The sequence below is a fragment of the Plectropomus leopardus genome, chromosome 13 (genome assembly GCF_008729295.1).
Source record: "Plectropomus leopardus isolate mb chromosome 13, YSFRI_Pleo_2.0, whole genome shotgun sequence".
Taxonomy (NCBI): domain Eukaryota; kingdom Metazoa; phylum Chordata; class Actinopteri; order Perciformes; family Serranidae; genus Plectropomus; species Plectropomus leopardus.
This window is the reverse complement of record NC_056475.1, coordinates 7,152,709-7,164,265: the sequence shown is the minus strand read 5'-3', so window position 1 is coordinate 7,164,265 and position 11,557 is coordinate 7,152,709. Positions and strand designations below refer to the sequence as shown.

The 11,557-nt window shown below is 37.5% G+C and overlaps 1 protein-coding gene across 1 annotated transcript in view; it reads left to right on the top strand.

The window, feature by feature from the left end:
- The first annotated feature begins 305 nt into the window (after window positions 1–305).
- LOC121952238 (rho guanine nucleotide exchange factor 12-like) overlaps window positions 306–11,557 on the top strand; it is a 36,821-nt gene continuing 25,569 nt past the window's right edge. Inside the window, exon 1 of the mRNA XM_042498785.1 lies at window positions 306–950. Coding sequence (XP_042354719.1) covers window positions 919–950 — 32 coding nt within the window. The 5' untranslated portion in view covers window positions 306–918. The remainder of the gene's footprint in view (window positions 951–11,557) is intronic.

The window sequence follows — 11,557 nt, the reverse complement described above, 5'->3', positions numbered from 1 at the left end:
GTTGTATGACCTGTGGAAAGAGGGACATGAGTATGAAATCACTGGAAACGGAAAGAGCAAGTACCGCAAAATTGTACTGAAGTATAGTACTTACTAAATGTACTTACTTACTTTCCAACATGGTTTAATTGTGAGTAAAAGTCAAATAAAACCACATAATCGCTTTTAAATCTGACAGTTTAGCGAAATACGAGGAGCTCCTGAACGCATCGGGATGGAAGGTGGGTTTTTCTCCTCTTTTTGACTCTTTTGGAGAAGGGGGGGCATAGCGTTTCCTTTTTTCTGCATTTGCATAACACTGTGGAGCAAAAAACTTCAGGCTGTCGTGCCAGTTTAGCGAGGATTAAAGTGAAGGGACCTGGAGGAGGATGCTATAGACAGAAACTCAGCGCGGTGGACGTTCATTTTGGATTTAGCAGTCAAACTTTGACGTAACTCTTCCCCGGATAATCAGAAATAGGCTGGAGTACCATCATCATGGAAATATATCATAAGGAAAAATAGGGATACCCTCAACTTGGACTTAGAGGTAGTGTGGGAAGGTTGGGCAAACATTCACAGCAAGTTGTGAGCAGGATTGACGGTTTTCCAGATGTCCCTGCTGATGCAGACAGCGGCTGTCTAATGAAACACATTCACACCCCAGAGGGAAAAAAGTAGCATTTTTCTTTATTTCCTGCAACTCTGGATTTTTGGGAATAAGTATATGACTTTAACTTTGGGGGTTTTCAGCCAGCACTCCCAGTAGAATAACGAAGTTTTTAACTCTATGCTGGAAATAACGACTCGTCGACGCTTCTGGATATGGACGGACGCCGAGGAGACAAAATAAGAAGCAGTTTTATTAAATAAATGTCAGACGTTATCATGAAAATGTTATTTGGGTGAAGTCGTCGGAAACTCGCAAGGGAAGCCCCAATGAGTGGCACACAGTCAACTCTCACTGACAGGTACGCTAAATGCTATTTTTCTCCTTTTTTCTCTTTTTGTCCTTGCGTTTTGAATACAACATATTTGCTCAAGAGTTTCCAAGTTCAAATGTGTTTTTGAATCGGTTTACGAATGGAAAGACGACTAACAGCTGCACGCCAAACTTTATTTAAAAATATACCATTTTAATGTTATCTTAGTTGTTTGAAAATATACACAACAAGCATAACGAAACTGAAGATATTTTACCATTAAGTTCGGTGTTCTGGTAAATTCGGCAATCAAATGAGTAGACAACGTCGCACTGTGGTGGGAGACCATGGCCGCAAGGATTGATATGCTATAAATTTTTAAAGATAAGTTGGTGCTTGATGTGCTGGATGCAAGCCGAACTCAAAACAATCCTTTGATAGTTTTTGTGAGCACTTTAAGTTATCGTCTTACTTATATGTTTATTCGAAAAACTCATGGAAAGTGTAAATTTACAGATTTCTCGACGAAGAACGTTAAAGTGTCCCCTATGTAAACACCATAAACGAACAGAATGGGGTTCGGTTTTTCCCCTTTCCCCCCCATTAATGACAAGCTCCCCTTTCTGTCCAGCAGGGGGTATTTTCCTGGAGTGATTCATTCTTTACTTGTGGCCCTTAAAAGATACATTTTACATCAGAGGTGCACATTTTTGTGTTCATAACCTCCAGGACAAGTGCATCACCAGAGTCTGAGACAATTTCCTTGTTGTCTGGCTTTACTGATTGAAATATCTCTGTGTAAACATGCACCTAAGTGTTTGTATAGTGAAACAGTCTCAGAGAGGGTCCTACGGGGGTTCAGCAGACTCTTGGATACCTCCATATGTTTCACAGTCACATGATATCTGTGATTGTCTGCAGGGTTAATACCAGAGTCTCACTGACTCCTCGCAACTGACTGCAGCATCACCCACAAAGTTAAAAGTCACAATATCTTATACATGTCAATCAGTGGTGGAAGTATTCAGATCCTTAAGTAATAATACCATCCTGTGAAAACACTCTGTTACAAGTAAAAGTCCTGCATTGAAAATTAAGTATAATCAGGAAAGTGTACTTAAAGTATTAAAAGTATACAATACAATGCAGACAAATCTTAGAAAAACACAAAAATCTAAAAATTATTTGGGGAGAAAGAACAAACACCCCAAAACTCAAAAATATTTTTAAAAACTTAGAAAAAAAACAACCCATAACTTAAACTTATAAAAACAAAAGAAGAAAAAAAAAAACTCTTAAATCATAAAAAAGTAGAAAAAACACACACCAGAACAATACTTGGCAGGTTTCTGTGAATCAACTAATTGTGGCAGCAGTACTTTTATAATCTGTTTGGTGATTTAATTAATAAAAAAAAAGACATTTTTGTAAGCTTTAATGTTTTTTATGCAAATATTTTAATTTGCAAAGTAACAAAAGCTGAAAACAAAAGTGAAGTCAAAAGTACAATATTTCCCTCTGAAATGTATTGGAGTGAAAATATAAAGTGGCATGAAAAGAAATTACTTGAGTGAATGCACTTTGTTACATTTCACTGATGTCAGTACAAGTTGATTATATGATCATGCTGATGTGAGGAGATATTTATTTTTTTGCCTGGTTCTTGCCAGTGAATTAAGTACCTGATAAAGTCTTGCAGCACTGGAGTTTGTTGCTACTAACCTGAAGCATTTCTGATCAAACCATATGAGGTAAATTGTTTTCTAATTGTTAATGGTTGTCTTTGAGCTTTTCAGATTCCGCCCCACATAAGTCACTTGTGTATTTTTACACTCAGTAATCAGGAGTTTCCTCTGAGGAAATGCCAAAACAAAGGCACACATGACTGCCTCGGAAAGTCAAACAAAGTCATTTGATTTCTTGACCTTCAGCCTGCAGAGAGGACCGAGCCGCTGCTCTGCTTTTTTAACAAGACCGGGCCTCTTTTCGTGTAGTCTTGATTCTCTGTGATGTTTCCATCACAAATTCCACATAAAGACCATATACAGTTAAAACAGACCTTGGAAGTGGAAAGCATGACACACACCAAAGGATGGACTTAAAGGGAAAAGCTACCCTGAAATGGATTTCACAGATATATGTGAAGTGTTGTGCACCTCAGATTTTCTACATTTATTATCACATGGCATATGACTGTTTTATTTGTAAGATTTTAAAACAGGAAACATTAAGTAGAGTCATATGAGTGCCATAAAAAGTAAAAAGCTGCAAAAGATTAAGAAATAAATGTGGAAATATAAAGAGGAATAAATAAGTAAATAAAATAAGTGGAAATATCTAGAGAAATAATTAAAAGAATACATTGAGAAAGTAAATGCAACAGGGAAAATAAAAATAAAGGGTTAAATATAAACTAATATTATATGAAAATAAATATAGAAATAAAAATTGAATAAGCTGAAAAAAACATCTATAAATATATTTAAACAGATTTAGTAATATATATATATATATATGAAATATGAAATATATGAACAAATAAATGTATTTCCATTTAAAGCTACATGATAGTTTTGCTCCTCTCAGAGGTAAAAATTGCACATTTTACTCCACCACTGTTTTGTTGTAAAATGAGAAAATTTGAGACAGCTGATGGGCATTGCTTAGTGCTTCATTTGACTGTTTCCAACATTGTGGCAGGGTCTCAAACTTTCTCATTTTACAGCTAACAGTACAGTAAATTTTCTTCCTGAAAACATTTCTGATGAGAAATAGGCAATACAGTAACAGAATCTTAATTGATATTTGCTAAACGCTGCCTGGTTTAAAAATCTGACTGCAGGTCACGAGCAGTGGTTGTGATGATTGACAGCCGTAATAGACTCTCCCGCTCTGATTGGGTGTTTTCGTTCACGTTCAGTATAGCCATTAGTAACGCAACAAGGAAATGTAGTCCGCAGAGGAATCTGATTTTTTTCACAGACCATCTGTCTCTTGGATATAGTGACAGTGTTAGGCGAGAAATAGGCAATGCAGTTAGGGTTCATGTTTGATCAGCTCTGCTTGTTTTTCTTGAGCATGATGCAGCGGGTACTACAAGAGGTGTTATTGCATCGCCTAACTCTCTAAAAGTCGAGCAGATCATGCAGAAGTTTTGAATTCATAATGCCTCTGTGAAATTGTGGAATATCACTTGGCCCTATCGTACTTATAAGGAGCTTGCCTTTCCATTATCGCTCACATAACACAGCTACATATTCTTCGATTGGAAATAAGGACGACCCGTGTGTTGGCTGCAATAGAAATAAACCTGCTAATGTTTTGAACATGCCATGCTTCGAGGATTGTTATTGCAAGAGGAGATGTTACATAACATCACTCAGTGGAAACACAGTCATCTTGCAGTTTCTTACATTTCGTAAATATTAAGTTTTGCGCAAATCTGTAATGGAAATCCGCCTACTGGCTATTTTATCGTTTGATCCTAGTTTGAGGGGGGGGTCTCTCTCGATCTGCCTCTATACTTTTTGTGTCCTATAATCCGGAAGTACAATCTGTAGTTCAAGCAACAACCTCAGGGACAAGTTTTGCATCATCCAGCAGATTTGAGCTGGGAGATGAGCAGGGAGATCTTAAGACGGATCTGCAAAGTATCCCTTACAGTTCTTTCCACTACAGTTGAAGCCCGTACCTCAAAAAAAAAAAAGGTTCGGTTGCCAGGCAACATTTGCGCCAACTCCAGCAGTGGTTAGGTCACTTCTTGGATGTTGTTCAAGGGTTTCTCAGTGAGAAGAATTCAGTTTGAGCAGCCTGCTAGGTTTCTCCTAACATTTGTGATATTTTACTGTCTGGATGTGACAACCCCCAGCATGGCACATGTTCTCTTGTCTGCCTGGCCTCGAGGGATGGACCAAAACCACCCTCTTTACTGTAGATCACTGTGTTGGGCTTGTTGGGCTCACAGTTCTTTCACTAGCAGAAGTAACTTAAGGCTCGGCACAGTCTCCTGGATGCTGGGTAGAAGCAGTTGGCTTTTAGGCCTTTTAAGGAAAACTAATGTCTAACTAACTTCGGTTCCATTTTAGCAGCTCTCACTATTGCTTTTATCGGTTCTGTTAATATTGTGCTTACCAAAATAATTGCTGAGATCTGGGAATACGACATCATTGCTAAAAATAAGTACAACAAACACAAGCAGTGAGAGAATCAGACAGATTTGACACAAGCCAACAGATTAACCAAGACAAAAGAGAACAGTAGAATTATATAACAGTTTGTCAGTCATACATCATAGTTTATAGACGCATTTTTGTACCTTTCAAAAAAGACAACAGGGCAACCATGCAGTGTCTACATAGCGATTGGTTAGTTATGTGCAGGTACGTAAGAAGACTAGATTTCAACTTCTCTTTTAAGCTCTTCTTTCCATTCAGCTTCACACAACTTCTTCCATCTCACTTCCAAAAATGTGCACCGTTGTCTCTGTTTGTACGATTCATGGTCTCAAAACTTTTTTCTACTTTTCTATACCACTGGATTTACAATGGTCATGTGCTTTGTTAGTCAGTTTTGCATGAAAATTCTCTGTTATGAAAGCAGCAGATGGGAAGGAGCCACAGGTACAATGAATCAGATACAGACTTATGTAAGGATTTTTAATGAATACATCTGTTATAGTCTTTATTTCCCATCAATGTGTGTAATGTCTCCTACTGCCACTGCATTAATATTCAGGCATAAAGATTATAAAACTACTTTTATGAGTAATATTTACAGTGAGAGTAAATTGCGGCATCAACCTGTTTAATATATGATTGTCAGTTGCAAATTGAAGATCATTTGGGAAGTTTTACAGCACTCTTGCAAGTGTTAAAAGTGAGACATTGTTTGATTAGTCAGCCCCTCCAGGATGATGCGATGTCGCAACTGCAACTGTTAACAAATTAAAACAATCCCTGTGAATTTTGCACAGCCTTGCAATTTTGTCCATCACTGACACTTTCTGCATATTTCACCTGTGCCATTAACGGCTCTTGCTCAGTATTGTAGTTTATTGATTATACAGTATAATCAGTAAACTGTGATTTAATATTTCAGCAATCATTGCAGTTTCTCATGAGTCACCAAACTCACTTCCTTGTTTCTGGTTGGGAAGATGCAGACATGTACAACACAAACGTCTCACATTTACCAACAAAAATGACTGCAAAGCAATACCCTGATGTTCTGCATGAAAGGGGCGGTAAACTGTTTTGCACCTTGTGTAAAGATGTCATGGAACATAGACACTTCTATCACATTACACACTTGCAGAATGGCTAAAATGCATTCCCAACAGATAAGACAAATGAACATGATAGAGGCTGTTGCATTCAGATCTATTGCAAGAGCGAGAAGAAGAACTGGGACGACTCGCCTTAGATTTTTTAGTAATTACACAAAATAAAAACCCACACAACCGTTTTTGCAATTTTCTACTTGCTCTTGAAATTCCATTGCAAAAAAAAGCTTTAATTTATTGCAACACACATTGCAATTTTTTTTAGAAATCAGACACGTGGGCTGCATAAATAACAATAATTACAAAAAGCGGCTGCGAAATCCTGGAGGGACTGTTAAGTGAAGCATGACAAAGTGGATGCAAGAGAATTTTTTCTCATGTTGCACATTTAGTGAAACAAGCACCCGGTGACCTCAGACAAATTCCACTGCTTGCTGGCCTCTCCTTGCCTTGCTGAATGTGTGTGTCTAGGTCAAGTCCAGGAGCTGACTGTGTAATGAGCTGCTGTCGTAGTAAATCAGGAGCTCAACACATGCAAATACATGTAAATTTGGCCTACAGAGTTCTTGTAAAGAAATCAGGGAGAAAGTGCAGCCAGGAGGAAGCTTTCTGAGTGCATCTATTCAGAACAGGTATGAACACTTTGTCCTGTCGACGTGGTCAGATGACACATACATGATTAGTTTGAGGGACCCTTTAGAGTTAAACATGTTAAAAATATTTGGTAATGCAAATAATGACTGTTCTTCCTTCCCTTGTTGGGTTGAGTTTCCACTGTCCTCATTCATTGACTCATTAGTTTATTTGTTTGTTTTGACATTATGACACAGAGTTCAGCCAAGTCTATGGGTGATGCTTAGATAGAGGGTGTATGATCGAGCTTTATGCCAGCACACCGTGTACCAGCTCTTTTGCTCTTTGTCACAGTTTTGCTGATCTGTGTGTTTTCCCGCCCGCCGACCTCCCACCTTCCCTCCTCTCCACCCTCTCCACCCTACCCTCGGCTCTGACGGGAAGTGGTGACATCACTGTAAAACAATGTCTGTCAGGCCCACCAGACCACTGGGCCTTTCTGACTGACACTGCCACTACCAACCACACAGAGCCCACTGTCATGCTACTGCACATACAGTACTGTATAACACTCACAGCCTCTAAGTTTACTTTCAAGAATTACTGTAGGAATACTTTGTTTACCAAGTATATTGCCTCTTTATTGCCACCCAGACTAAACACAGTAAAAGTGCGCCCTCATAAAAACAGTAAGAACATTCCCATTAAAGTCATGTAGGAAAGTAAACAGTCTTATAATTCAAAACAATGGATTATGATTGTCAGTGCAGCTCAGTAAGGTACAAGGTAGATTTATTGTCATTCTTCTTAAATGTGGTTTAAGAAGAAATGAAAATGACTTCATTGTTTAGGCATCCAAAAATGATATAAACATGCTAATTTCCCACTTTCAGATAAATTATTTGGGTTAATAATGATGTACCAATCTTACTTTTTAAGTCCTGATACCTCCTGCGCTTTGGGTATCACATGATACGCAGCACTGATCCCACACACGGGTTAAATTACCAAGTTGTCGGCCTCACTGTGTGATTTATAAACAAAATAAGCAACTTGGTTAGAAAATCCTCAAAATTAGCAGGAATTACAACTCAAAACTGATATTCAATACCTAAATTAATAAAAAGTTTCTTATCATTGAACAAACATTGACCGCTGCCCATGCTTATGCATTTATGATGTCAATTTGGCAGCTCTTTTATATAAAATAACGTTATCGATGTTAGTATACTCACTTGGCATCCTTTATTTCTGCTTTGTTTTTTTTTAATTAATTTTTTTAGATTGATTTAGACTTTTGTGTATTTATCACCAAAGACTAACAAAGCTTTATGATGACAGATGACCAAAGATCCAACAGGTCAAAGAACATATGTTTGTAATCATTCCAGTTATTTACTGATGAATGTTTGAGACGTCAAACTGTGTCTGAGAGGTTTTGTTTTAATGCTTTCAGAGTGCGCAATGCTGGATAATTTACATTTGACTGTTCTGGCCACACAAAAAAACGGTTTGCCGGTGGGATATAGCCTTCGAGATTTAAACTATATGTTGTCGAGTTAACAAAATAATCATGATTTATGAGCCTGAGGAGCTTATCAACACATCATTCGGCCTGGGAAAATATTTGAAATTAAAGCTTTATTTGTTACAAACTGTTCTGTGTGCCGGTGATCCTTATCAATCAGCCTGTGTAAAGATCGAAAGTTTTCATACTTGGACTGTATATTGTACAAACAGTCTTTGTATGTTTTACATGCAGCGTTATTAAGCTACTTGATGAGATCATTGCTGGGAGTTCACAGGCTCATATTAAATTTGGATGTTTGCGGTGATGCAGCGGTGGGGACTGAGTGATGTCAGATGCAAATGCACAATGACTCATTAATGGAAAAGACATGAGAATATTCACTCTGAAAAGCTTAACCAATGAGGTTATTGTTTACTTAAAGTATACGTCTGCAGATTTGATCCAACCAACAAGTAGCCAAAGCCATAGACGTCTTGTTGTCCAGAATTATTAAAAAAGTATTTCACAGCTGGAAATATGGTCTCTTGTATAAAATTTGGCGATCTATAAGGTAGAAAGATGCAAATTGGCGCTATATGACCAGAGAAAACTGAGAATCCTAACGATTCACAGGCCTTCATTCAGGTCATAGTAATACTAAGTGCTAAGATGTTTCATGTCTTAAAGAAAAAGAACTGAAGAAATCTCTTGGATGTTAGGTGAAAAGCCTTCAAGAAACTCTAGCAAGTCCAGTTGCCTACGATAAACCACTCAGAAAAAAGGGCTGTGGATTTCACTTTTGCTCAAGAGGTAGAAAACCTACAACTACCAGAACGCACAGCACCCCATCGCACCAATAAATGCTCCTGTAATGGGAGTTACTTATCCAAAAAACAACATGACGGCCAGCAGATAACAAACAAGCTTGTTGTACAGTTAAACAGTAACTGAAAATATGTTTCTGAAAACATTTAAGTGAGAAAAAGGAAGTACTTTTTTCCATTTACAGTGGTCGAGCCGGATACTTATAGTTTAGTGCTCCATGAACTTTGATTGGAAATAAAATGACTTAACTGTGCGGCCCTCCTGTGCTTCAGAAATGTGGTCAGACCAAATGGGTGAAATCCTCATTGTCATTTTGTGTTGGCTGTGAGGCTCAAAATAAAATATATATTAAAATATTATATTTCCTTGTTTGTCCACTATGTAAAATTGGCGAAGCCCTTAAAGCTTGGCAGTGTTCCTGGTCGCTTTTACTATATAAGAAACAATAAGGCACCCACTTGTTCAGAAGTTCTAATATTACAGCTAACAGCGCACTAAAATATATATCTGAAAACATGTTTTGAGTGAGGAGCAGGGCTGTCTCTTGATCAACTTCATATTCTTTGTGTCTGTTGTGGCGGTGGTCATTCAAAAAGAGCAAGTCTAATCTGTAGTAGTGAGAGTAACAGTCTTGGATCCAGCAAAGATTTGGAAAATGAGCAGAGAGATCTGAGCGCTGGTTAGATGGAGAAAAGTTTACCACAGTTCACTAGCCTCTTTGTTTGATACAACGCTGGTTGGAAATTGTCAAAGTATCCCATTAAAACATATCAATGAGCCACACTGTTGCACTGACTGACATTATTCCTTCATAATCATGAGCACACTGGAGTTTATTTTGACTAAATCCCACATACACATACAGAAATTCTCTCTAGAGCACCAAGAGTGTATTAATCAACAGCTGAAAACGGTCCCCAACAAATGCACTTTCTATTTCTGTTTGAGCCAATTCATTATTATGTAGGTATAAATCATGTTTTATATCATTATATCTTCCATTTCTTCATGATGAACATTGAGATCTGCTGTGTATGTGGAGTTTTAGCTTCTCCTCTGCAGGCTTTTGTCTCCAGCCCTCTGGAGCTGGGTCCTTTGCTGTTATCATCCCGGAGGAATTGTCTGGTATTTTTGGCATTTGAGGCACAAGAAGATTGCTGCGTGTTTTTGGTAACTGTGCAGAAAGAAAGTTAAGACAGTCTGAACAAATTAGTGAGCAGACATGTTTTCCAGCCTGGTGACGTTCATGCAATAAGTAAGTGAATGATTTCCTTTTATTGTGGTGCCAGTAAACTTTTCACATGGACGTGCACACTTTTCCTTTTTTAGTTGTAGATTGGTGAACTTATAAACCTTTGTTGCTTCAAACAGAAAAAAATATTCGATTTTAATGACCTACAGAGGCAGGACATATCGCTACACTGTTGGTAAATGGGCAAGATGACATTTAGCGACTTCTTAGCTTAAAGATTTATCAAATATTACGGGACAAAATTAGCTTATTACACCTATTGGTGTTGGTGTATATGTCAAGTGATAGGCAAAAAGAAGTTTAAACACAGAAGTGCCCAAAACATGTTTTAGGTAATTTAAGAAACATTGTTACAAACTGCACTTACAAGTTTATTTTTCAACTACAAAATGTCCCACTACTTTAGGTAGTAAGCTAGTTAGCTGGGCATGCTAATAATCGCAGCTTATCAACACTTTATTAAACCCTTTAACACCACGATCAGCATTAGTTTTCTTGTGCTGCATGAAGCCTTTCACCACCATTTCAACCACTGAACCCTGGCAAAATTGGTGTAATTTCATTCAAGAACAAGGAAAAAACATGAGACACTTGGCAATACTATGAAAAATTATTTTTAAAAAAAAGATGAAACTGAAATGATCTGAAAATTAGTTTGAGGGGGGATAATTAGATATTATCAAAACACTGAAAAATGTCCAGAAAACTATGTGTATAATTCTCTTGATTATAAATTTAAATTTAAATTACAGAAAAAACAAAAACTTTGTTAAGCCAATGTTCTGTTTTTTTTTTTACTTTTCTTTTTTGTGTGCTTATTTTCAGGTAATTGTCTGGGAATTTTTAAAATAATTTTTTGCTATTTTTTGGGCCATTTCTTGTTAGCCCTCTTCCTGTTTTAGAAAGAAATCAAGCCTATTTTCTCAGGTATTTAGGGGCTAATCTATTCCTTCAATTTTTTCCTGTGGTTTGAGTGGCTAATGAAAGCCACTAAAAGACTTTGTCAGGTTAAAACTGCAGCCCAACATGTGAAGAAATCCAGAGCCTAGCAGGCCTGCTGTGCCTGCAATTTATGGCTGATAAGACAGATTTGACTGTTGGTGCAGGGGAGGGGTTAATTATGAACATCTCCATCTTAAACCTTTATCTTTGCTTTCAGGTGTCTCGGTACAGTAGTTCAAAGTTAGGACCAGACCCACATCGAAGAAGTAAAA